The sequence below is a fragment of the Scleropages formosus genome, chromosome 16, assembly GCF_900964775.1.
Source record: "Scleropages formosus chromosome 16, fSclFor1.1, whole genome shotgun sequence".
Lineage (NCBI taxonomy): Eukaryota > Metazoa > Chordata > Actinopteri > Osteoglossiformes > Osteoglossidae > Scleropages > Scleropages formosus.
The window spans coordinates 22,869,240-22,896,539 of NC_041821.1; the positions used below are offsets into that span (position 1 = coordinate 22,869,240).

General features: G+C 39.1%; 1 protein-coding gene across 1 annotated transcript in view; it reads left to right on the top strand.

Annotated features, from left to right (window-relative positions):
- sorcs3a (sortilin related VPS10 domain containing receptor 3a) overlaps window positions 1-27,300 on the top strand; it is a 187,989-nt gene that overhangs the window by 71,659 nt on the left and 89,030 nt on the right. The window contains exon 2 of the mRNA XM_018750804.1: window positions 11,007-11,074. Within this exon, the coding sequence (XP_018606320.1) occupies window positions 11,007-11,074 (68 nt within the window). The remainder of the gene's footprint in view (window positions 1-11,006; window positions 11,075-27,300) is intronic.

The following is a 27,300-nucleotide window of genomic DNA, read 5'->3' on the forward strand; positions in this document are numbered from 1 at the left end:
CCTGACTGAAAACACAACACAGGTGTTCCACACTTCACACTGAAGTTTCTGAAATCAGAATGATCACCAACTCTTTTATGACACAGAAGTAAGAAGAACTGGTAGGAACCTTTTCTCCAATATGCTGATTAGCTTGATATTTCAAACGTGCTTTTCATACTTGAAGATCATATCCACACACACATTTTCTGAACCACTCGTCCCATACGGGTTCACGGGCAACCAGAGCCTAACCCGGCAACACAGGGCGTAAGGCTGGAGGGGGAGGGGACACACCCAGGACGGGACGCCACTCTGCCACAAGGCACCCCAAGCAGGATTTGAACCCCAGACCAACCGGAGAGCAGGGCCTGGTCCAACCCACTGCGCCACCGCTCCCCCCCCATCAGATCCACATTCAAGTAAATTAATATGACATAGTAACATATCTACCTCTATGTATATAGCAGTGAAACGATACAAGAAAAACATATTTAAATAGCAAAATAATGTGCTGGATATAAGCCATGCCATCGTCCAGTGGCATATTTCCATCTTCTGCCATAGTTCAAAACATCTGTATTTTTGTTACTGCTGTGGCCTGTTTTTTTTTTTAAACATAGATTCATAAAGTGGCATAAATCGCAAACAAACACAAAAATTGTACAAATGGACATGTATTAGACTTTTAGGGGACAACATCTTTAGCTTTTTGCAGGCAGTGATTCATCCCTTTAATTGCTGACAGCAAACTCTTTCCTCCCAATCACCTGCTGAGCATAAGATCCCATTAAGGACAACATACAGCATTTTTAATTACATCTAGGCAAAACTATGTGCTGGGATCAATAGCAAAAGTCCCCAGTTTAAAAAATCAATTTTTTTTCCCTTACTTATTCCCCATTGGTTTGTGTTCTGGTGGAAACGGCTCAGAAACTAAATTAAGAGTTTCAGAGGCCTTCCCGTGTTAATCAGCAGTCTTGCTGTCTCAGTATCATGTCTCCCCAGAAGACACTGTCAGTGTCATGTGGGTATAACTTTGGTTAATGTTCCCTCTGCTTTTGGGAAATATGAAAAAAAGAGTTTCAGCCAATACAGTACAGAAAATAGAAGATTAAAGGAAGAAGACTCAAATAAATTGATTTGGAATGTCATGGGGTTGGTTGAGAATTTCCTGATAATTGTGCACAGTGTCCCATGGTTGGTTAAGAACCGGGTTGCAAATTTAGTAAATTCAGATCTAGGAGGAGTTGAAAAACATTAGGGAGTTAAAACATTGAAGCCATCTTCATTCCTTTATAAACTAAAAAAAAACCCCCTTTTTATATCTTGTAGGGTATGCCCAGAATGAAATACTTACTGACAACCTTGACTAAGTGGGAAAAACATCTGAACAGTCATTTTAGCATTTTTATTAAATGTACTGCACAGTGCAGTACATCTTATACATTGTTTATTTGTTTAAATTTTACATCCTACAAGTTACAAGGTCATTATTTTTCCATTAAGAAGTTTTTTGCAGTTTTGAGTAGTAAATGCATTTTAATATCTCATCATTTAAAAATAATTGCAGAATTAAATCTTTATGGTAAGTTGCAAATTATGTGTACGTTTAACTTTTTGCGGTTTCAATAATAACTGTTACTATCGTGTTTTTTGATTCAGTTATGCCTGTCCTCAGCAGGTACTCTGGGTTTAAAAAAATAAAAGATTTTATTTATTTATTTCATAAATTAAGAAGGTCTTTGGTTCACATACCAAGGATATATTTAATTAAAATCCAAACCGATAAGTGCTCCCATTCCAGTTTAACGAGCAATTCAGTGCATTTACATCGATTTTAATTAGGGATCCTTCAGGCGAATGGTATCATTTCTGTCTTTGGCAGAAAAATAGCATTCAGAGACAGGCAGACACAGGACTGATACTGTCTCTGTTAAGAAGACCTTGGAAATGCAGAAAACATTCAGTACTCATAAGACACAAGGTAGCTATATATTCACAGCCTGCCACATTGCCATATCAGTTTGTTACACAGATATCCTGCACGAGCAGAATTCATCATTTCATTATGTGCAATCTACATCAAAGTATTTCTCAAAGTCCTTTATTGCAAAGCAGTATATTTCTTGTCAAGCAATAAATCTTATGGTTGTCTTAGAAAAACAGTGGCAAAAAAGAGCACTCTCGAACATTTAGTGACTTCCCACCCTTAGAGATCAGTAAAACAGGGCAAGGAGTGGGCCATGGACACGAGACCATTGGAGATTTTGACACAATCAAGGTTCTTGAAAATATGTGGGTTCTCACATAAATAATTGCATAACGTAGCGGGTGAAAATGAGCAGAGCAACTGGTGTCTTGGATGACAGATTATGAAGGAAAATAGGTATTGCAAGAGTGTGAAGAATCTGACTATCAGCAAACACAGGAAGAGAAGTGCTGCACAACCCTGCGAGGCTGCGGTGGGGGCTCAAGCAGTTTCATTTCTCTTGGTGGGTTCTCAGTTTTGGTCGTTTGCCAGCAAATTTAAAGTTTGAGAAGGGTTTGAAAGTGTCCTACATAAGGCTTTCATGATTTATGTGGCAAGCTTTCTTAAGCAGTGGACATAGATTCGTACAACTCCAAAAGTATTTTTATACAGTATATTTTATAATATTATGCTGTATTCTATATGATACTATATTATACATTGTACTATTCCCTAGTATATATTATGCACTATATTATTCTATATAGTATAGTAGAGGGTGTTACAATCTGACATTGTGATTGGAATCTACTCAAAATTTTAATTTATACAATGAAAACAGTAGATTTGAAGTTATTATTCACAATAATTTTAAGTAAAAATACCATAGAAACGCCTAGGTATCTACTCTCCCATGTCAGAGTTTAGTGAGAGAACCTTTGACAGTTGTAAATAATTTTGGTAAGAAGGTTTGCTCATACTACTTCCAGTCACACACATTTGGATTATACTGCAATTTCATCCACTTTCGTAGTCAAAACGGTTGAACTTCTCTTCTAATCTACTGGCATTGCTGGTTTCCAGAAAGTGTGGCCTTTGGTTTGACTGGAAGAAATTTGCACTCTTGTTTCTAAGCCATAGTGGTGTACACTTCTGCTGAAGGTAGATAAAAAAGCAGAATGAAAAAGGCTAAACATATTTGACTGCTCATTTTCTCCATCTCTGTATTTCTTTGCTCTCCTTTAACTCATTAGGCTTTTCAGAGACTACTGGTGTCTGACCTTTTCCTACTTCTAAAGGCTAAAGGCAAATATCTGACCTAGTCTTTTGCTGAAACAGGTTTTCTTGAAGCATTTGCCTGTATTTATCTCGCACCTGTTTTACCCTCAGCTTTGACAACTTTCCTGGCTCCTAGCATTGAAAAATTCTCTGTACCACAATGTTGCTCCACACAGTGCATAAATGAGCTGTTCTAGGCTTCTGTAAGATGGAATTCTTTGCACTTAGCCACATTGGTTCAAGCTTTGTGATCCACGTGTAGAACACTGTATAAACCTGTATATATTCAAATGAATCTGAATGATCCATCATAATCACTGGGACTCTGTAACAACAGCACTTCCTGATGTTTATAAAAGAAAAGTAAATCTGTAATTTCTTTTAATTTTTCAGTTTCAATATCTATTGTTTTCTTTTACATTTTATTCATTTAGCAGACACTTTTCTCCAAAGCAATTTATAATGTTAATCTATTTAGAATTATTTACCCATCTATACAGAATGGTAATTTTACTGGTGCAATTTTGAGTAAGTACCTTGCTCAAGGGTACTACAACCAAAGGTAGGGATCAAACCTGCAACCTTTGAATCTAAAGGCAGTAGCTCCAACCACTACGCTATCAGCTGCTTTAAAAACCTGGAATCTGTAATCTAAAAGTCAGGATTACACTGTTATTTCATTGCTGTGTTGGTCATAAACAATGACCGTTTTGTAATGATACCAGGCTATGGCACTGTGCACGGAACATTTTGCAGCAGGGCAACCGATTTATTTTCTTGGAAATTTCTGGCCACACTACTGTTAAACAAACAAAAAACAAACAAATGACAGTTAAAGTGAAATGTTTGAATGTTTAAAGTTGTTTTGAATGTTTGAAATTCACAGAACACAGAAATCTGCGCCTAAATCAATGTCAGTCACTCCACTGACACTGCCCTTCTGGTGGTATCTAATGCTCTCCAAGCTGCTAGAGCTGCCTCCCTCTCCTCGGTCCTCATCCTCCTCGAACTGTCTGCAGCATTCGACACTGTCAATCACCGGATTCTACTTTCCTCTCTTAACCAGCTTGGAATCAAAGGTGCAGCACTAAGATGGTCCGAGTCCTACCTCTCTGACAGATCCTATCAAGTGGTCTGGCGGAGCTCTCGTCCTTCTCCTCTGCCTCTCTCAACCGGTGTTCCACAGGGCTTGGTATTGGGTCCTCTTCTTTTCTCGATCTACACCTCCTCCCTCGGTCCCGTCATACCCTCCCATGGATTCAAATACCACTGCTATGCTGATGATACCCAGCTCTTCCTTTCCTTTCCACCTGGTGCATCAGACATCTCCGCACGCATTGCTGCCTGCCTGTCAGACATCTCTTCATGGATGTCTGATCATCACCTCCAACTCAACCTCTCCAAAACAGAGATTCTTCACCTCCCAGCTGGCCTATCCTCCTGTCAGGACCTGTTGATCAAACTGGACAACTCACTCATTTCGCCTAGCTCCTCCGCTAAGAGTCTGGGAGTAATGATTGATGCGAGTCTGTCATTCTTTCAACATATCGAAGCCACAACCCGGTCCTGCAGATACATCCTGCATAATATTCGTAGGATCCGTCCCTACCTCACTACTGACTCCACCCAACTACTTGTCCAGGCCATGGTTACTTCCCGTCTGGACTACTGCAACTCTTTCCTGTGTGGCCTTCCTGCTACTGCCATCAAACCTCTGCAACTTATACAGAATGCTGCTGCACAAGTTGTGTTTGATTTGCCAAAGCGTTCCCATATATCTCCTCTACTCATTTCTCTGCACTGGCTTCTTACAGCTGCCCGAATCAAATTCAAAACTCTGGTTACTGTGTACAAATGAATCAATAGAACTGCTCCCAGCTATTTACAAGACTTAATCAACTGCTACACCCCAGCTAGGCCCCTTCTCTCGTCTACTTCTGCTCGCTTGGTGGTCCCGTGCACGAAAGGTAAAGCTTAGAGGTTCTCGGTTCTGGGTCCGTTGTGATGGAATGACCTTCCCCTGTTACTCAGAACTGCGGAAACTCTGTCTATATTCAAGAAGGGTCTGAAAATTCACCTTTTCCAGATCCACTTTGCCCAAGATCTCTCCAGTTCATTTACGGTGTACCTCGGTGCAGTGCAGCAAGTCGTTGGTAACAAACTAGGTTTGCTTGAGACTTTCATATCTGCTGCTATGTCTCCTTCTCTTAATGTAATGCATAAATTGTACTTTTGCTGAGAAGTACGTCGCTTTGGACAAAAGCGTCTGCTAAATGAATAAATGGAAATCAAATTTTTAGAAAATAACCACTTGTGGTCATTGGCTAGTGGGTTGCCTCCTTCAGTTCTACAGCACTTTGCATGGTGATGAAAGGGAAAACAAAGTTGTTAACAAGACTCACTGCAATCTGAAAAAGGGAGAAGGTAGTGAGAAACTTTAGTAAGTATTTTTGAGGAAGTAGCAATGTGATTTGCATTTGTGTCACTTCATTGTCAAACTTCATTTGTCTGTTCTGCTAACATGTAAGAAAAAAAATTGCTTTATAGACTGCACAAGCCAAACTGATGTAAAGCAAAAAAAAAAAAAAACAAAAAAAAAGTTTCATGCTTGGTGCTAAAATTTACAATTTGTCTGTAAAGTATGGTAGAAGCACTCCCAATGAACACAGTGGCAGAAAATGCTATGACTTCTGTAAAGCTGCACAAGCATGTTCCGTAAAAATTTTAATGAAACATTCTCCACGAGTTCCATAACCAACATCTTGACATGGACATACACTTTTTTCCTTTTTCTTCTTTCAGCAAGCATTTCCAAACCAAATGCATGGTGCAGCCCTTACAATCGCATGCTGAGATTTGTGCCTGGCAGACTATTTAAAGCTGACACGGCAATGCTTGACATCGTGCTTTTATTTGTTCTGTGCTTTTAATGCGAGTAGCTTGAGGGTTTCTGTCTGAAGTGCTCTGCCTTTAAGAACAAAATTGCATCTCAGCAGAGGGACAAATATTAGAATGTTACAAGGAGACACAGCTTCAGTGAAAGGACATATTGTCCAGACTTGGTTACAGGAGTAAATAGTAGCTTTAACGAAACACCAATCATTTATTGCCTTTTGTAAAGCATTTAAAAATGAAAATGCTTATTGAATACGAAGCACCTACTGTTAGATCTACATGTGTGAGTACAGAAAGTAACAGACACGGGGAAGCTCATAACAGCAGTGGCAAGTAATCACTCTCAATAAAGCTATCAAACATTCTGCTTCGTAATAAATGCTTTGCCTTGATAAAATGGAGTAATTGCCTTGCAGCTGACACATCAGTGAATGACTGAAAGCCTTATCACTTCCACAAAATGACCGAGAGCCAACCCCACTGTAGAGTGCTTTGTTTCAGTTCTCAGAAGCCCAGGGTTAAATCCTTCTTATGACTTAATATTCCCTGATACATAGAGAAATATGATTAAATATTAATGTAGTTATTTATTTGTTTATTGTAGCTTGCCTACATATGCATGCATTTTGTACCCCTTTTGTTTAACAGCAATTACACTAAATGTGTAATATATATTTTTAATCTATAGATACTGTAAGATTGTGAAGGTTTTTGTATGGACAAAAATAAACAAATCTGTCCTTTTTATTCCTTCATTTTTTTCCTGTAATGTATACTTTTTAATGAATGATGTGCCCCTTGATGAAGCAGGCCGTCAGCCTGTATTTACAATTTCCACGCATGATTAATTTAATCTGTTCGTTGCCTGGTTGCACCCTACTGGCCAGACCGGAGACACCATGGGCCCTAAGATGATACAATTAAACCTCTGACAGCTTGGTGGAGGGTAGGACTATTTCCCAAAAAAGGCATTAGCCCTGTCACATGTGGTGGTAAACTAAATCAGTATCGAAAATTGAGTTTGCCGCTTTAAATTGGTCTTTATGGACATGACGCATTTAGTTATGCTAAAATGATTTTTCCCACAGTCTGTTAATTAAACTGTAATGATGATAAATATAGTTGAGTGTAACTGACATTTCTATCACTAATTGTAGGTCAAGCTTTTTCAAACTAAGGGCTTTTCCATCTTAATAAAATTCTTTTGTGCAAGTTTTTCTCTTTTTTTTTGTAAAGAAGGTATTTCTTCTGTTTGTATCATTAGTTTTAATACAACTGAATGGTTTGCCTAATAACTTCCAATCACGGGATCAACAAAATAAATGTAAAATGTAAAAATGAATGCAGCAGGTTGTAAAAGTTAATGATCTTGTTAGAAATCTGTCTCATGTAGATTTTTTTTTTCATATTTACATGCACATTTTGAATCTAACTCGTCCTTCTCCTATAGTACTGTCTATTAGGAGTCTCAGGGCAAAGCAACAAATGTATTCTCTGCACTCAAGCATGAGCCTCAGCTTTAGAGAACGGATTAGCCATTCAGAATTCCATGGAGGGGGAAACCTGCTTGTCATCTCAGGCTCTCCCAGTACTGACACTTTGTCTTACAGCTCACGCCCTCCAGGAACACAGGCAAGAGCTTTGCTGCATGTTTTATTGGCATGGCAACCGTTCACTGCCCTCTGTGGAGCTGCAGTGTTGCGTGGTCCAGACCATCTGCTCTTTCACCGTGCAGGAATGGGACTGCAGTGGTTAGTGCATCCATCCCCAACCCCCTCACTCATCATCTCCCACCACCAGCACCAACTATGAGAAACCTCAGCTTGCCTTCTGGGAGAGATAAAGCAGTCTGAAACCTGTGGGTCAGATAGTGCAGTTTAGAAACAGACGGTCAAAATTGGAGGATGTAAACAAATGGGTGAAAGAATCTTTGTAGTGGTACAAGACATTCGAGAACTCACCTTAACCAAGATGTCTAACAGGCTCAACTGAGTTTATCTCTAGAGAGAGAAATAGAATGGTAAACATCAAGACACTGTGTTTGACAAATACAAATATAAAAACACTTTCAAATAAGAAAAAAATAAAAATAATGCATCAATTAAAATAAATGAGTACATTAAGGGCATAGTTTAAACAGCACTAGTACTTTTCACTTTAAGAGCCATTGTCTCAACTACATAGAGACTAGTCCTGTGTTTAGAAAAAAACAAAAAAAACCTGATATATTTCAACTTATATACGGTAGAGTACAGTACACACATACAGTTACAATAAATATGTAGAAAATGTGAAAATGGCATGCTAAATTCAGTAGGCTATTTTTGCTTTAAAGATATTGTTAATGGGTTAAAAGTTCTATTAAACAAAACCTTTTATTAAATACATGTAAGATCTTTCAGATATAAGTATTTAGACATTTTTCAAGTCACGTTAGAATTGAAATCCTTAAAACAGTGGAACTGAATCAACAGCTTAAGAACCTAAAAATGGCAGGTACATTCCACACTAAAACATAAATAATGTCCACCTGTGTTGATTTCGAATACACACATTCTTCATTGCTTGTGTGGAGAATAATATTACTGAGATTGTGAGGTCTCAACTAAATCAGCTGCTCACATCATGTTAAGATGACTATGAAGTCGCTGGGGTTTAAAAGTCTGGTCACAGTTAATTGGCCATAACAAGTTAGAAGAAAATGGCTCAATCCATATATGATCAACAGGCCACCCAATTAAACTGAAAAACTGGGTGAGAATAGCAGTTGTTTCGGAAAGGACCATGAGGACAGAGAGTTTGTAGAGTGATCATGATATCACTACACAGCTGTGACCTCTTTGAGGGAGCAACTGGACAGAAGGTACTTTGAAGAAAGGCCAACATGCCTAGAGTTTGATATAACCCATATGAGATTCTAAGACCTTCTACAAAATGCTGTGGTCTAATCAATGTTAGTCTTGAAAGTGATGTGCTATGTTGCAAACCAAGCACAAACTCATCAATCACCCAAGTAATTTCATCTCTACTGTTAAGTGGGATGGCAGCATTAAACTGCATTTACATTTATACATATAGCAGACGCTTTTTTTCCAAAGCAACGCACATCTCGTAGATACCATGGGGTTATTTTTCAGCAGGAAGGACAGGAAACTTTTTTCTGTGAAGGTTAAGACAGATAGAACCAAATAAAAGTGAAATTTTCAGGACTACCTGTATCAGTTAGCAAGATACCTGTGGAGTTAAGATTCATTTACAGCAGGAAAAATAACTCAAAATGTATGCCAAGGACATGTTGGGTGTTATACACATAAAGAACATGAAACAAAACAGTTTGTGCTTTTGCAGTACATGACTCATTTCCTGTTTTCTGAGAGGGAAGTCTGAATTGTGTGAATATGAGCTAAAAACAATTTCTAAACATGCAATGAGTACACTAGGCTTTTAAACACCCATTCCCCATTGCAAACAAAAAAGTCACAGAATTAATGTAGCCATAACGTGTTCTTCCATGAAAAAATAAAGTGCTTTAGAGTACTTCATATCTGTTAAAGCTTAACATTATCAGTGCTCATTCAGGGACACTGCTTATGGGCAACTGATTTCGTCTACATTCTAGTTGTACAGAAAGTCAACTACCTGTAGGTACCAGAATGGTAAGATCATGGTGTAAACTCAGCTGTGAACGAATGCAAGATATGTGATGAGTGAGACGGTGTACATTTTGCTTTTTAGACACTTTTTGACTCAACTTTAGCTTCACGATGTTCATGACATTTGCTTCACGATGTGTTGGTGTTGGGGGATTTCAGTACTTAATTAGGGCAAGAGATTTATTTAGAATTTTTAATATATGGTTAATGAAACATACTACTTACCTATACCAATGAGCCGTTCTCATCCCATGCAATAGTTCTTACGAAGACAGTGCATATGCTTCGGTAGCTACCAATATAATATAATACATCTGTAAGACTGTGAAAACACAGGTTGTGCTGTGTTTCTACCCATATGTTGTTAGACTGGTGAGACAAGTTCTTGCTAACGTTGGTGAAGTGGCGGGTGGCACAGCAAGTAGTGTTTCTGTCTCACAGTATGTGGGTTGTGTGTGAAGGCATGGGTTTGATCCCCCCTCAGTCTGTGTGGAGTTTGCATGTTCTCCCTGTGTGTGTGTGTGTGTGTGTGTGTGTGTGTGTGTGTGTGTGTGTGTGTGTGTGTGTGTGTGTGTGTGTGTGTGTGTAGGGTTCCTCTGGGTGCTCTGGTTTCTTCCCATACTCCAAAGACATGCTGTTCAGGTTCACCCATAGTGTGTGAGTAACAGAGAGAGTGTATGTTCCATTGATGTGTGGATGAGTGACCCATTGTAAGTAGTGTATCTAGCAGTGTAAGTCACCTTGAAGATTAAGGTGTGTGGGCTGATAACATTACAGAGTTCATTAGAAGTCTCCTTGGAGAAAAGTGTCTGCTAAGTAAATGTAAGTGAGGACCTTCTGATTATAGAGCAGGTCTCCCTTTGGTAATCTTCACCACTAACTAAATACATCTGTCCCTTTTGGACCCAGGGCTACCTGTCTCTGGACTCAGTCTCATTTTCAATAGATTTTGTCCTGGACTTCTGGGCTGGATTACACCTTGTTTGTCTGAACTGTTTAATGAGAGTTATTCATTGAACAAGTATAATGATTTGTTTATTTCACATAAGGTATCAAAGGAATGAGCATTGTAATCTTCTGAGGAGTAGTTTAAATTTCTCCCACAAATTTACCGTGATAAGTTGTTTATTAACCCCAAAGTCCTTTTTAGTATTTCAAGTTCAGTTCACAGATACTTATTTTTTTGGGAAATGTTAATCTTCTGAAACTTTTGTTTTTTTCTTTTCCAGGTGATCCTAATCTTGACCAAGCTTTATGACTTTAACTTGGGAAGCGTCACTGAAAGCTCTTTATGGAGGTAGGGACACGGCTTTCTTTTTTTAATGCCTGTAAACAATATAACAGTCAGAATGGGCTTTCATTGTCTCACATGAAGCCATAGTTTAAAACCAGTAGGCCTACTTCTGTCTTCTGCATAGTATTTTTATGCACCATTAAATGTGTTAATTTATTCACTCAACTTACTTCTGTTTTATATCCTTGACCTTTATCTACTGTAGAAAAATGTATGGATATGGATATTATTATTATTTTTTTTTCTTGTGAGTTGCAAATAGCAGCGTATTTTGTGTCGGGTGTTAACATTGAAGTATAATGTCTTGTGTACCGAATTTTTAGACTGATGTAATATTTTTCCCAAACATAACTTCAGGGGCTAAAGGCTGTCTGGGAACGACAACATCAAGCAATGGCATTCCCTCACGGGTCGATGTGAGCCATGGCCACAAGCTATTTCGGTATATAGTACAGACAGTAAAACCAGTCCCAAGAGCGTTCTAAGAATGTTCTTATTGGGCTTTATGTTTGCAGGATTTTTTTGGAACATTTTAGAGGTCACACTCTGTAAAGGTCCTTTGCCAAAACCTCAGGTGGGAGAAAACAGGAAAGTTTAGGGATTTCTGCAAGGCTGTTAGACAGTCTGAGTACAGGAGATGAAAGAGATACTTTCCAAACCACTATTGTGTTGCAGCGTTCTGTGTTTCGTTGAGATCACATAAATGCATTTCATTATTTATTTATTCATTTTTTTCCCCCTCTCATTACAAAATTCCAAATGCAGTTATCAAGGGTCATGCTGTTAACCTCCTCTCCAAGTACTTTGCTGCGGCTGATCGTTATAGGATTAAATGGTTATGGAAACAAATTATACTGCTAAGCAGCTCTCCATTTCATGTGGTTTGATTAACAGTAATCAAACAGTTTTGTATTGGTTTTCATATCGGTACATTTTGAAACGTTGAAGTCAAACAAACACAATAAAGCAAAAGTGAATTAGCTATCTGCCGTAGAGTCCATCTAAGCATTTTGTCAGGATAAAACATTAGCGCTGGGAAGAAGACAAAGAAATATTAAACTATACACACCACTAAATGAATCTCGAAATTTCAGGAATAAATACCAGCCCTGTTTAATGAACAAAGGTAAATACCAACGGTATCACAAGATTGAAAACATCATAGTAAACAATTTGGCATCACGCTAACATAGAAGCAAATGAAGGCACTGTACAACATTGTTAGTAACAGTAATTAATGAGTGGTGGTGAGAGAACTGACAAGTATTTTAACAGCTTTCTTGTCATGAAATGTGTAAGTCTAGAAAAGATAGGGTCACTCACGCATCTTGAAGCTGTGGTATTGGAAACATGCCTAGTCCTCAGGACACACAACCATTTTCTTTTTGAAAATTACGGCAGCAGTATAATCATCATTATGAAGGCAATTCCATCCTTTTTCTTCTAGGGTGATCTGTAAATGTAGACATCGCTTGAATTCTACCACATACATCTTGCATTGATGGGTCACTGCTTTTTAGCTTTAAGCTCATTTATTATTGCATTTGCTGTTACTTCATGTGTGGAAGATAGCTGGAGTATTTCTGCTCGGTTATGGTGGGAGGGTGGGTGGGCGTGGATATTTCACATGACTACTTTTGAGTACATCTACACTGTGTACATTGATCTCCAAGTGTGATGGAGGAGTGTGTTCCTACTGACACTACTCTCCAACAAGTAAATAATGTAAAGTAGATCTTACTTCATTTTACAATAACGTTCCAGTACATTTTCCTCTGGGCTGTTCTGTATGTGCACCACCTCGTAATAATGCAGTTCTGTTGCCAACACTGTGACTAACTGGACAGGTGGTAACAGTGCTTTAAGGATGTGGAATTGTAACTTTAAGGCTAGATGTTCAAATGTCGAGTGGCTTTGCATTTGCACTCAGGCTGCCAAATGACCAGTTTGTCAGAACGTTGATTGTTTTGTGTAAAAGTTGTGTGACAAAACGAAGATAATTAATTATCTTGAGCCAGTATATTCTATTATATGCTCATACGGCTCTCATTTATGGATCTGATTCCCTCAACCATAGGTAAAGTTATAATCTAATAAAGCATGAATATAATTTGCATACTTTTTTAATGAGTAATGCGCAGCGATAATATACAGCACACGCTCTTCTCTTTTCCTTCACCTTCCTTTAGAGCAGTCAGTTAAATTTGATCTAATATTAATGATGTTTACGAGTGAAAAGTCAGGCAGACCAGTCATTTCAAAGATTAAATAAAATTGCAGCTACATTATTGATATAAGATGAGCGCAAATTAAGGCCATAATTTACACAAACAGGCCTGCAATTTGTTCTTAATGAGGAGTAATGAATTTTAACAATTCTTCATTTTTTACTACCAAAAAATGTTCATTTGCACATCCACTGCACAGACCAAAGGTCTAGCAAAAAAAGTGTCTAAAACCTGAATGACCTATTGCTTATTTAAAATTTTAATCTATGAAAAATTAATTCTGCATAATTTTCCATTAGATATCAGTGGAGTGAAGTATGTATTCTGAGAGGAGTGAAATGAGGACTCACAATTACCTTGGTAGATGGACTTTCAATGACACAAGTAATGGCTATGAACCTTTTTGTAGTAGATTGCATGTGACAGTACAACACTAGGGTCATAGTCAAAAACTTTAATATAATTTCTGACAAAATCTGTGTTCTGGGTCATAGTTTTTTGTAGATGTTAATTTAAATTTTCTCATAAATCTCACATCAAAACGATTTTTATTACATTTTGCTGAACACTCTGTTCTCTTTCTGTCATACTTGAGGAAAAGTGCTTTTTTTAAATCCAGTTGTTATTTTTTTGCAACTCTCACTGACTTTGCTTGTCCTGTTCTGGGTCGTGGTTGTCTGGACCCTATCCTGGAATCACTGTGCCCAAGGTTGAGGGGTGTACACCCTGGGCAGGAAGCCAGTCTCTTGTAGGGTAACGACATATGCACACGGGTAATTTAGCATCCCTAATTCACCTGAACTACAAGTCTTTGGATTATGGGAGGAATCTGGAGCACCCAGGGGAAGACCACAGAGACATGAGGACAAGATGCAAACTTCACACATCTATACCCAAACACCCCAGCTGCTGTGAGGTGGCAATGCTACCTGCTGTGCCACTGTGCTGCCCTTGTTTGTCACCTTTACTGTTAATTGTTCTGTTCTTTTTCATTTATTATGAATGTGTATTTTCTGAATAGCTTAAATTTAAAGAGGGCGGTTGGTGGTGTCATGGTTGGAGAGCTGCCTTTGGCTCTGAAAGTTGCTTGTTTGATTTCCACCTCTGGCTGTAGTGTCCTTGAGCAAGGTGTTTGCCTTGCAATTGCTCCGGTACCTTGGCCTGGGTATCTGGTTGTGACCCTGCGATGGCCTGGCATCCCATCCAGGGTGTGCCCACTCCCTCATCCCTCTGCCCCAATGTCTCCGGGATAGGCTCCAGCTTGCTATGACCCCGCTTGAGACAACCGGTTATTTAAATTGATTAATTGGTTAAACTTAAAGATGAACTACATTGTGGAGTTATTCATGGAAATGCTGCTGTATTTCATATTGGGTTTTGGAATGACCAGTATGTTAAATTGACCTGCTTATAGTATTTGCTTAGTTCTCCTCTTGAGTTTGGTAACACAGCAACACTGCTTTGGTTTAAATGTCTCAAGAGATAAGCGAATGTCTTTAAATGTTAGAGGCTGGCCTTATTGTTGACCCTTCTATAAATTCTGTACATTCAAGATGGTTATTTCTTATCGGCTCTGGGGCTGTACTTGTAAGGGTTCCTAGGTAGATAACAATGTTTAATGAAGCAGCGGGGAAGCTGGCTGGAAGCCCAGCCCAGTGCCCAACAGTGACAGGGTATAACGACCGCAGTGCTCTCTCACCTATGGGCACCTGTGTGTACACCCCTGTGGTTCTTACTGTGACCGTGAGCCCCATGCATCCACAAAGCAAGGTCAGAGATGGAAATCTCACTCTTCTTTAATACTGGGGCGGTTGGAGAACATGTGCATTTTCTATCGTAGTTTTCTAACGGGCATGCTTTAGCCACGGATCAGTTCGCCGTGCCTTTCCCAAAGGGCCCTGTCCCTAAACCGTATTGTCAGTTGAGCGCACATTATACGTTAATTGAGTGCATAATTTTATTAAGATTTGGACCTGCGAGATGTTTTCGCTTCTTTTTATAGAAAAGCCAGTTTGTGCGAAAACCCCAATGGCAGGCAGCTGCTGACTTTTACAAAAGGTCAGGAGACTAGAGATGCCTGAATATATTTTCAAAGTCAAACTTTCGATTTTAATGGACACTGTGACCTTAAACAGTGAAAATAGATCAGTCATATTTTTAATTTATGTTTTTCAAAAGAGCTACATTTCTCAGTGGAATACCAGCTGAGCACAGGCTTGAAGGAGTAATGTTTGAAGGAAAAAAGTAGACTCATAGAAAGAAAATTATTTTATTAGTACAATGCCTTTTGTTGAAATATATGTCATTCACAGCTTTTCATGTATGTGGACATCTCAGTTAAAAAGTTGCTGAAAAAGTATGTCTTGTTCTCCCTTGCATATTGCTTTCAGAAACTGATCACAAGGTTTCCAGTTCAAATCCCAGGAGCGAAACGTTGGCAATGACCTTGAAAAGTACTTAACCTGAACAAAGAAATATCCAACTGACCATAAGCCAGGGAAAAATGTTCTCTAATGCATAATGAACAGAGTCTTCAGGACTGAGGATCAGAGTTCATTTAATGCGTACTGGTAAGTTTAGTGTTCCCTGTTTGCCCTCAAGCCTCTCCAGGTGATCCAGAATACTGCTACATGAGATTGGTTTGACCTGCCAAGGTGTCCCTATGTGTCACCCCTCACTGTTTCTCTCTCCATTGGCTTACAGTAGCTGCCCGTATCAAGTTCAACTCTGTGGTCAACAAGATGATCAAAGAATTTGCACCCCTTTTCCTGCAAGACCTGATTACCCTGTAAACTTCTAGCAAGAGTGATACGCTACTCCGTCTCTGGCTGCTTGGTGGTGCAACTCACAAGGCCCAAAATCAAAATTCTGTATGTTCTTGGTTATAGCCTTGAATGTACCTCTGAACCTCAGAAGATAGCTTTGCATCACGCCATTGGTCACAGTCACTAGTTACTCAAGCAGTGTGTGCTGACAAAAATATTGGTACTGACCAAACTAACTGTCTTTTGATAATCCTATATCTGTAGCCAAGCTAGGTCTTTCTCTGTTGGTGAAATGCACTTTTGTTTAGTCTGAGTTTGACTTTTTTTAGAGAAAATTCTCTGCTAAATGACCAAATTTAAATGTTTCTCAATGAAAAAACAGCCATGCTGAGAATTCACTGATTCTGCAAGAGCAGTGGGCACGACCACAACTGTCAGTTAGGGGCCATATTTTCCTAGCACTCCTTTGTTTGTGACCTTACCACACTTCTTAGTGGTCCGTCAAATTCGGGACACCTAACTTAATACTTCTTAAAGGTCAGAAAGTAGAGAGGAAATTGTACAAAAGTTAAATTGATTTTGGTTTCATAAATGGGAGGGGCAATTGCAGATTGTTCTGTGGTGGGTGAAAAGATCGGTTGGAATGTGCTCTGTCTCATTTGTGGGCTGAGACCAGCTGGATAACTTTAACACTCTGGATGATAAGTTCAACTAGGTAAGGTGAGAAATCGGCTGTGCTGTCTGGGATGGCAACCTCAGAAAAGGTCGTCTACTGGTCTGTCAGCCACAATGCAGGTATCCAACAGCAAGGCTCCTCTCATCAGGGCTTTGCTCTCCTTCCTGGAAGCATATTCCTCACAGTGTGAATCAGAAAGTAGCACTGGGGAGAATTGGATTGGCACAAGCAGGGAGGTGATGGGGATAGCCGAATGTGATGCGTACATTGAAATTACCACATTGTGGAAAAAAAAATGTAGGGAGGTTCTGAACTTTAATAGCACTGTGCAGTAGGTGCTAGAGATTTTTTTAAAAAATAATTTGTGCTTTTAGCTTTTTGGTAATTACTGTATGAAAGTGCAAAATATCTTTTGTGTTCTATCCAGCACTGGGCTAATCCACAATCTGGAAATCTCACTAATATCATACACAATAACACAATTAAGAGGTTTTGCAAATGAAGATAAGCTGCAAAGTGGTCTTTCAATGATTTGATTCATTATATCCTGAATACCAGTGAGCAATTAAGAATAACTCAGCTTTACAATGCACATGGTTAAATATGATCTCTATTCGTTTAAATATTTCAAAGTGTTTCTTGGAAAAGGTCTGTAGGTCTGTATACTTACATTACTTTGGACCACCTTGGGCACTTACTCTTTCATCCCATTTATGTATGACTGACTGGGCCTCCCCTTGTCAGTTAGGGGTTGATTAGGTTGTTTTTAAAAGGATGCCAACTCTTTCAGGCTCTTTAGGTTGTGCACTAAATTTGAAAACTGGTCTCAGGAAATAAAATTACATCACTAATTTGTTATGACTCTTTTGAAAAGGTCAGCCAGATGGACTCAAAACACATCAGCACTGTGGTAAATGATGTGCTAACTGGTCAGAGTGATGACAGAAAACAGGTGTTTGAAGGTAATGTTTTACAAGCCAAGGGGGGGAGGAATTCCCTGAAGTAGAGTGGGTCGGATTGATTGGCCATCTCCACCTCCCAACCCTTTTGCTGAGCATGCTCACTGCTTGTGTGATTTTTTATAGGCCAGTGCCTATAACAGGATTAGGGTTTTGTTTCCTTGAGGACTGAGCAAAAGTCTATGACCTTCATACCAGGTAAAACCGGGTGTAAAATCAACTCTCTGAGAGTTTAGTTCTCTGCTGTTCCCTTTGGGTCTCCTGAAGGCACTGGTATTGTTTGTTTTATTTTTAATTTCAACAATTGGTTTTAACTGCACATATTAAATTTAGAGCATTCATTGTTTGTGCTAAATGAAAAAAGACATGAAGACAGGACAATGCTCACTCACTCTCTGTCACTGACTCACTGAATCACTGCATGACTCACTGACTCACTTACTCGCTCACTCACTGTCACGCCCAAGCCGTCGGCCAAAGTGATAGCACCTGCACCGGATCAAAGCAGCAGGGTATAAAAGCACCACGTCGACTCACCAGGTTGCAGAATCTCTTCAGAACCACCGCTTCGACTACGCGGCCACAAAGCATATGGACACATTCCTTGTCCCTCTCGATGCTCTTTGCCCCTTTGTTCCCAATCCTCTGGCTCCATGTCTTCGGTTTCAGACCTCAACTTTGCTAAATCGACCTAAGCTCCTGTTTTGTCCCAGGAAGAACGTTTGCCCCTCGACTGACCCTTGCTTGCCCCACGACTACGATTTTGGTTTGCTCTTTTGGTGTTCTTCATTAAAAGTTCCCGCAACTGGATCCATCTATCCCTCTGTCTCATCTATGACACTCACTCACTTATGTTAACCGCTTGTCCTGGTCAGCGATGCTGTTGTAAGGTATAATAACAGAACAAAAACATTTTTCATTTTTAATATAAAGTATGTTTTAAAATACTTCATGATATTGTTTTGCAACTATAACAATACTAGTACATTGTGTATATATACTGTATATACTAGATATACTGAATATAATATACACTATATATATCTATATACTATAACTATATATAGTTATAGTATATATATTAGTATTGCTAACCTCAAATTAGAAATTAGAAGCATGAGTATATTCTACTTCAGGCCTTGGGTTAATAAATTATTTTTTTTTGGTATGAAAGTCTTTTAATTGTATTCTCTAGCATTTTTCTCACATGCTGAAGCACTGCTTAAATGAGTTTTTTCCGCAGTATTAAATGCTGAACTCAGTGAATTGAACAATGTGTGCAATAAGGCATTCAGAGCAATTGTGAGCTTTTGGACATTATTGTCTTCTTGACACCTGTGCAACAAGGCTGTATGCAAATTTATTGTGCTGCTGTGGATGTATTTTCTCATAATATTATTTAATTGTTTGGCTTTCTATCATTTCATTGCCTTAATCATACAGAAACTTGTGCTGGTGCTTTCAAGCAACTTCAATTTGGTACAGTTTGCTTTGCCCATCTTTGCCTTTTTAGTTTTAGCTGTCAGCATAATGAGCACATAACTTCAAGTTTCAAGTGCAGTAACTTTTTTTTTTCCACTATCAGTGATAATATAACGTTATTATTATGTTGCTATAAGAGAAGTATCTAGTCAGTGACCATGAACTATGGAAGAAAATGTGGGGGAAATGCTGCTTGTTAAAAGGTTTTGTTGAAATTAAATTGCTTAAAATGACTTAGTTTACTATAAAATTGTATTGTCATAATCAGATTCCAATATCCTGCATTGCTGTTTCTTAATTGTCCTTTTCTGAAGGCATTGTCAAGAACTGCAAAGTCACACGAGACACTGGCGGCAAACGCTTATTGATTCTATGGACACAAGTTCTTTGACAGCAGGCATGAAGAGAGAGTGATGTGTCAACTATGTGAAAAAGACAAGCTCTGCCAAAGGGTGTTATCTGATTTCTGTCTTGTTTCTTGAAAATGAAATGATCAGTGGTGGAAAAGGACCAGGTTAGTGGCTTTTTGTCTGGAAGTTTGGGGACTTTACCAGATAAGTTTAAATTACTTAGGCTGGGGTTCTACACCTTTATTATGGGTTGTATTAAGAGAAAGATCAAATTATGCTGTTTTGTCACCTTTGCCACAACTTTGTCACCGTCTTTGCTCCTCATGGTGTAATCATTATTAAAACTGGTTTTATGTACACCACCAACCTGCAACTGTATCCTAGATAAGTGATTTGAAAAAGAGAAAGGTGGCTGGATGGATGGATGGATCAGACAGAGTTGCACACCTGTAAAAAACCATTATTATTTACCATTTCCAGTTAAAGTGGAATATATTTATAAATCTCGTCTTTCTGAAACTGAATTTTGAAAAAGGACATACTTACACAACACTTGCCCAGGTGTATGTTGAGTGAGAAATTCAATGCTATGTGACAGTAGATCTGCAAAAGACAAAATGTGAATATTAGTTATAACTGTTTTCCAGCAATCTTGTGTATCAAGTAACTGTATTTTTTTTTGCATTCAGCTTGATGTCGAATATTTGCAGCTTTCTCTCCAAACTGTAAACACAGGGTCGGCCAAAGTTGTGTTGTTTCTCACTTTTCAATATATTACCAGACTCCTCTTTGGTCTGTGCGGTCACTTTGAATGTGTTCAGCATGCGTTCTCCATGACCGTTTCCCAGAGGTGTCATCATTTTGTGAGAAACAAACTAAGAAGCGTGTGCCTTTTCTCAGCAGGTTTTGCCCGAAGGGTGATTATGCTCCTGTCCATTTGAACCCTCAAGATTCTTGACTATAAGACCCCAAAAGCAGGTGGCACAGATGGTAGATTTGGTCTTAGTGCATGTGTCATGAAAAAGCAAACACAGCCGGGCACCTCCTAGAATGTCTAAATAATGTATGGGGGTGGTTGTTGATGCATAGGTGTGGATTTGGGCCAGTTACCCAGATTAACCGACAGTAACCTAACCAATAACTCCCAGTCCTGATGTGGGCTCACAATGTCATGAAGTGGCCAGAATGGAGAGTAAAGAAATACAGGATATTTCTATTTTTCCTTTTGCTTCTTGGTCAAATGGGGTTGCAGGAATATTGAGAGGACCAAGGAATGAGTCATATTATATTTCAGGTCAGTGATGATGCACTGACTGAGGGAGAAAAGGGTGTCACTGGTGCATTTGTCTTGCGGCGACCTAAAAAGCACTCAGTCCTCATGAAAAAATGATCATTCCAACAGAGAATTTAAAAATTTTATGTATTTATTAAAAGATTTATTCATAAAAAAGCTTTCTTTAGTATTGAGAACTACGTAAGGTCCAGTTGCAGTGCTTTAAGATGCTGGTTAGCAAAATTTCCATATCTGTCTAAAGAAATTAAATATTTTGAACAAAAAATATATTGTGGAGTTAGTAGAATACACTGAAGTTTATGGTGTTATGTTATCTTTAGAATGTTATCAGCATACTTTGGAAGACTGGAAGAAGTTTCCGTAAGAAAGAAGACATTCTTAAAAATAAATTTTTTTTTTTTTTTTTGACGAATGGAAAATTCTTCTCTTAAAACTCATTGCCTTTGGAAATATTGGCAATGGTGTGTAAGTCTTCACCAATATCTCTTAGCTCAGATAGATTATCAATAGGTGAATCTCTCAGTCTTGACACTAATGTTCTCATTCACACCCAGTTTACCTAATCTTAATTCAGATCTCTTCCTAGCTTTGACTTCATTTGCAATTTAACTACTTTACTTTGAACTACATGCCAGGGCAGGAAGCAGGAATTAAATGGCATTCACGTTTTTTCTTCTCAATATTATGTATCTTATTAAAGTACTGGCTTTATTCAGAACACATGTTTATGTTTTCTTCTGGCTAATGGACATAAATTCATTGCAAATGCACAATAGGCATTTGTCCTTTTGTAACCTCTTTTCCTTGATTTATATAGAATACGCATTTTGCTCTAGAGGGCATTTCTGGAAAATTAAACTCTTTCATTCTTTGTATTGTTTTGTTGAATGATTTGAAGAAAGAATCCTTTAAAGGAATCCTGGAAATAGCAAGCACACAGTTACTGCTAAACCAGAATATTTACAAAACAAAGCATAATCAGATTCACAATAGGGAATTGCTTTCTGAAATGAATATGTACGTAACTTGAAAACTTAGATAAATTTCGAATTTAGTAAAACTCATTTTGAAAGTTTTAATCATCATGCATATTATAGCAGGTAGAGATGAAGCACATAATCATATGCAAAATAGTGTGATCCGTAGTTTGACACTTTAGTAAGGAGGCATACCGCCACAGAATTCAGGCTAATGTTTAGGTTAGTTGACACAAGAGCATATCTGCATGTATGTAACAAACCTAGACATTCCCTTTTCAAATGCTGTATCTACTTCTCCTGAAGAACGTCAATTTACTTTTCACTTTCTGAAAGATGTAGTAAACATGTAAACAATTCAAACATTTCACCCAAAGGAGAAAAAAACAGGAAAATAGGGGTATGTTACAAAAAGAATCCATTGGTGTGTGAAATTTCTCCAGATGATCAGTGGTGCATTGGGAAACATCTTGGACTTCTTCAGTTGTGTTGAAGGCAGTGTGCACTATCCCAAATGAGAATTTCCATCTGGTGGAAGTAACTCAAGCCTCAGGATTCTTGCTTTTTTGTTGCAGCAGGTGATAACTTCAATTCTGTTAAAGAAAATGGAAGTCAATTTCACCACAGTATAAGACGTAAACCTTTTCAGATCCATAAATTGCTATTAAAAGTTATTTTTGACTGTCTTTATGTAGCATAGTCTTTAGTATGGGGTTACAGAATTTAATATGGTTCATTGCATGATGCCCTGATTTGCATGCTTAAATCTTAGGGAAAGGGACACAATCCACTAAACATATACATAATTTATAACTTATTCCTTTGCTGTCTTGATAATTCTGCAGAAGAGCATTTTTTTTCACCTGGATGATATTTTTATGGAATTGCCTTATTTTAAAATTAGATTTAAAGCTAGAAACTTTAAATAAAATGTTTAGGGTTTAGTGTCTCTGTGCAATGTAAACTAGATGCAGGACTGGTTAATGTATGCTTGCTTGAAAATGCTTTGGTTGCATTTAATCTTCAAAAAAAATCTCAGGCTTGGTGTAGAGAAACAATGAGCTATACATTCAGCTTCCCAGATGTCAAGATATTGACTGACAGTGACTCTGTGTATCAATCAAGCTTGGTAAAAATCAATATGCCATGCCAATAGACATTAATGTTAAAGACTGCCAAATGACTAAAGACCTGTCAGGGAATATTCACAACTTTATTCTCTGCAAGTGTGTGCATTACATTCAAGTTTACATATCCAATTACATGTATTTATTCAGGTGATTATTTTCTCCAAAGCAACTTTCAAAGTTAAAGTAATTCGCAGAAAATAGAATTTTTGAGAAATGTCAGTGCACAGTCATTAAAATAAGGTGTTAACATCACAATCAGGCATGAAAGGCTCAAACAAATGATTTCAGTAATGTCTGAGAATTCACTAATTCTGACTCTTTCAGCTGCAAGAAGTGTAAATATGAATATAAAGGACTTTTTCCAAACAAATTTTGTAGATGACTGAGATATTGAGTATACAGGCTGAGCACACAGCTGGACACAGTGCCATTAAAAAAGATAAAAAATTAACTGTAATCTTGCATCTGAAGCCACGCTACTCCTGCGTCAGCTCGTTCTATCCTCCTGGCTGGAGCTCCTTGCTTCTGGCTTTTTCCACATTAGACTGGGATCTGCAGCCTGAATGTACCCGTCTGCATTTTAATGCACAGTCTCTGCATTACAGAGGACCACACTGCAGCTCACCACATTAGAAAAGACAAAGCAAATGAGTTTGAACATGAAAGTTGCATTATTACTGCCTTGTCTAATACAGTCAGTGCTTGTAACAGAGCTTCTTTGTTCTGATGTCACTCAGAGACCATTTATACTGCATCAACTGAAAGTTGCCACAAAGTGATTGCAAAGTAAAAAAGAAAAAAAAAATCTTATTTCAACATGGCTACACATTCGGCTAAATACGACTATACTTTAGTGAGTGACTTTCTCAGGTGAGCAATTATTTGAGATTGGTTTTACAGTATTGGCACATGGATCCATTTTAAAAAAATTATCAGTCTTCATTTGGAACACTTTAAGGAGGAGAACAATATATGAATGCCTGTAATAACCAGTAAAGGTTCTGTCCCCATTGCTCCTTTCACAGTCCTTTCATTTTATATTAAAAGGGATTCATGGTATGTTATGCATTCGCTCCTATTTTATTAGGCAGTGGTCATCCATGTTCAGTACTTTTCTGGCGGCCAGCCTGCTCCGACCCCCAATGCAGACTTGAGGCCTAACATGCTCTGACAGTCATGTCTTGTCCCTTGCATTAAGATGGACAGGTGCTTTGCCCCAGAGACCCCAGGGCAGCTTGGGGCAGTATGTCCTCTGGTGTATTTACATGACATCTCTGCTTCAGGACAGGAAGTCAGACATTCTCCCTGTGGTGCCAGGGGTGGTGAGTTTGTGGCTAGTGTCTTAAGTAATGCTGCAGGGGACAAGGGGAGTTCACTGTTTTTAACACCTGCAGGTTTGGCTGAGAAGGGACTTTAAAGGATTTCAGAAGTACAGTATTTGCCTTTTTTGACAATTCATATATATTATTTAAGTGTAAATTAAGAGTGTCAGAACCTCTTTGTTGGCTGAACTGACATGGGGTTAGGTTCATTCATCCATTATCGCGTACTACTTGTCCGATGCAGGGTTACCATGGTCCAGAGACCATTCCAGAAGCTGAGGCTGTGAGGCAGAGTTAACTCTCTCTCGCTCTCTCTCGCTCTCTCTCTCTGTCTGACACAGACACAGACACACACACACACACACACACACACACACACACACACACACACACACACACACACACACACACACACACACACTCAGGGAAATTGAGAGACCTCAATCTACCGAAAACACACATCTTTGGACTTTAAGAAGCCAGAGCGCCTAGAGGAAATCTACTCAAACATAGGCTACCTAGAACCTGAGACATCAGCACTAACCACCATGCAAGAATGCAGCCCTGACTGCAGTTTAATACTAAAGTGACTTCAAGTATGTTGGCATTACTTTACTTTAAACTTTCTATACACTATGATATTCAAGTTCAGGCAACCTTCTTCAGTCTCCACAACCTGTTTAGGTCTCACAAAGGAGACTGAAGTAACTCTCCATTTTAAACAGGACTCTTGATGTTTTACTACAAATGGGTGTCAGTTTAGATTCAGGAATGAATAAAAATTTTATCTTGGAAACTAATTATAATTATGCTTAGAGTTGTGACAATTCTCCTTACCAAGGCTTCTTCAGGATTGAATTACCCTCATAAGGTGGGGGAATCCTGCAGAGGCCATGCATGCAGAAATACAAATAATTCTAAAGGCTTCGCAAAGTTTTTTCTAGGAACACAGACATAAAGACCAAAAACACAGAGAAGAAATATAGAGACATAGTAAAAAAAATAAAACGGACAGTTTGGTTGGCTCATAAATCAAATTAAATTTGGGAATACAGGTTCATAAATCCATGATGACTCTAACCACGGATAAACTTCCTTTCATGCTTTTTCATAGGTGGTCCAGTTTTTGCTTACACTACCTCCCACTGAACCCCTGCCAATATTTCCAGGCCTCATGAGCCAGTTTCCCAACATCATTGTCAAATATGCTTAATTGAATTTGGTGAAGTTACTAGAAAGAGTCTAATGAGGTTCTTGGGCCTTGAGTGAATTGATACACATACAGGCGAGTGAATATATGTGCACAAACAGAGAGGCATCACCCTCCTCAGTGGCCATGACAGCAGCGACGCAAAGAGTGAAGAATCGTATAGTCCAGGCGACAGACTGCGAATGAGCTGGTTGACCGTGAACGCAGCTATCCCTAGTAATTGGCATGAGCTGGCACGTTCAAGCTGGTCAGAGCATCTCAGCAGGCTGCTGCATGAGTGCCCACTAGGGCCTGGTCAAGCGCCCACAGGCTGAAACACATTGGCAGTGAGGGATGAGTCTCTCCACCAATCAGCACTGGCTCTTGTGCTGTAATGTCAAGTGATGGGAGAAGTGCAAAAACACTGACAGACTTTGATAGATAGATAGGCTTGCAAAGGGAGCATCTCAGAGGGATACAAATTCACTGCATGTTGAGACATATTGTTGGGTCTGCAGAAAGCTGCACATCTTCACGAATAACAAATTTAAATAAATAAATACACCGAAAAACTTTTAATTTCAGTTTGATGTTATAAAAACGTACCAAAAGTTCACTAACTTCTCATTAGTATTAAGCTAAATTTCACTGGAAAACCCAAGTATGTATTAAAATATGTAATTAGTATAAAAGAAGTATTTAATAAGTTTTGAATTTGCATATAGTCTCTATCTCTCTCCCTCTATCTGTGTATATATACATACAGTATATGTGAATATGTACACATGCTGTAAACATACACTATACACACACTGTACAGTAAGAGTTGCACATGATGCATTGTTACCACAAAGAGATAATTATCTCCAAAGACTGTTGAATACTTGGTCTCTGCTGGCAGATGCCGTGGCCAATACTCAGACCACAAAGTGACGTGGGTATGACCAATGTGTCCCTGGAGCGGTTTCACTGGCTGAGGCTAACACCATGCTTTCTTCAGGAAGTTTTTAATGCTGTTTCATTGCTACCTTTTGAAACTTAATTAACAAAATTATGATGCGATTTATCCCTTCCTGGATCGGGGCCTTGTTGTGGCAGAAGGCTTTGTGTGAATTAGGGGTCGTTGGGAGCAATATGCTCCTGGTAGGTTCTCCCAGGGCGAACAGGTTTGGAGTGAAGATCCAAACTAACAAGATCAAAAAACTCCCATGAAAAAAGTAGAGAAAACATTTACACTTATTTATTTAGCAGAGGCTTTCTCCAAAGCGACTTCGAATGAACTCTATGTAGTGTTATCAACCCACACACCTTATTCACCAAGGTGACAATGTATACCCTGCCTGGAATAAGGTCACCAGGACCTACCCCTGGAGTCAGGCCTGGGGATAGTGTTCCTAGGCAAATGCCTGGTGGCCAGGCAGCCCACGTAACCCGGCCAGGCCCAACCCGAAAAGGCAACGGGTCGCAATGTGGGCCCACCACCTGCAAGGTCCAACATGGGGGTTGGTATGCCGATGCTTTTCAGGTGGCAGGAGGGGGCAGGGTGGTGCGTGGCGTTGTGGCCCCTCACAGCAGAAACTGGCTCTTGGCACGTGGAATGTAACCTCACTGGGGTAAGGAGCTGGAGCTGGTGTGGAGAGTTGAGAGATACCAACTAGATATAGTTGGGCTCGCCTCCACTCACAGTGTTGCCTCTGGAAACAAACTCCTCGAAAGGAGGTGGTCTCTCTCCTATTCAGCAGTTGCACAGGGTGAGAGGCGCCGGGCGGGTGTGGGAATACTCACAAGCCCCCGGCTGGCTGCCATACAGTTTGAGTTTAGCCCGGTGGACAAGAGGGTCTCCTCAATGCGACTTAA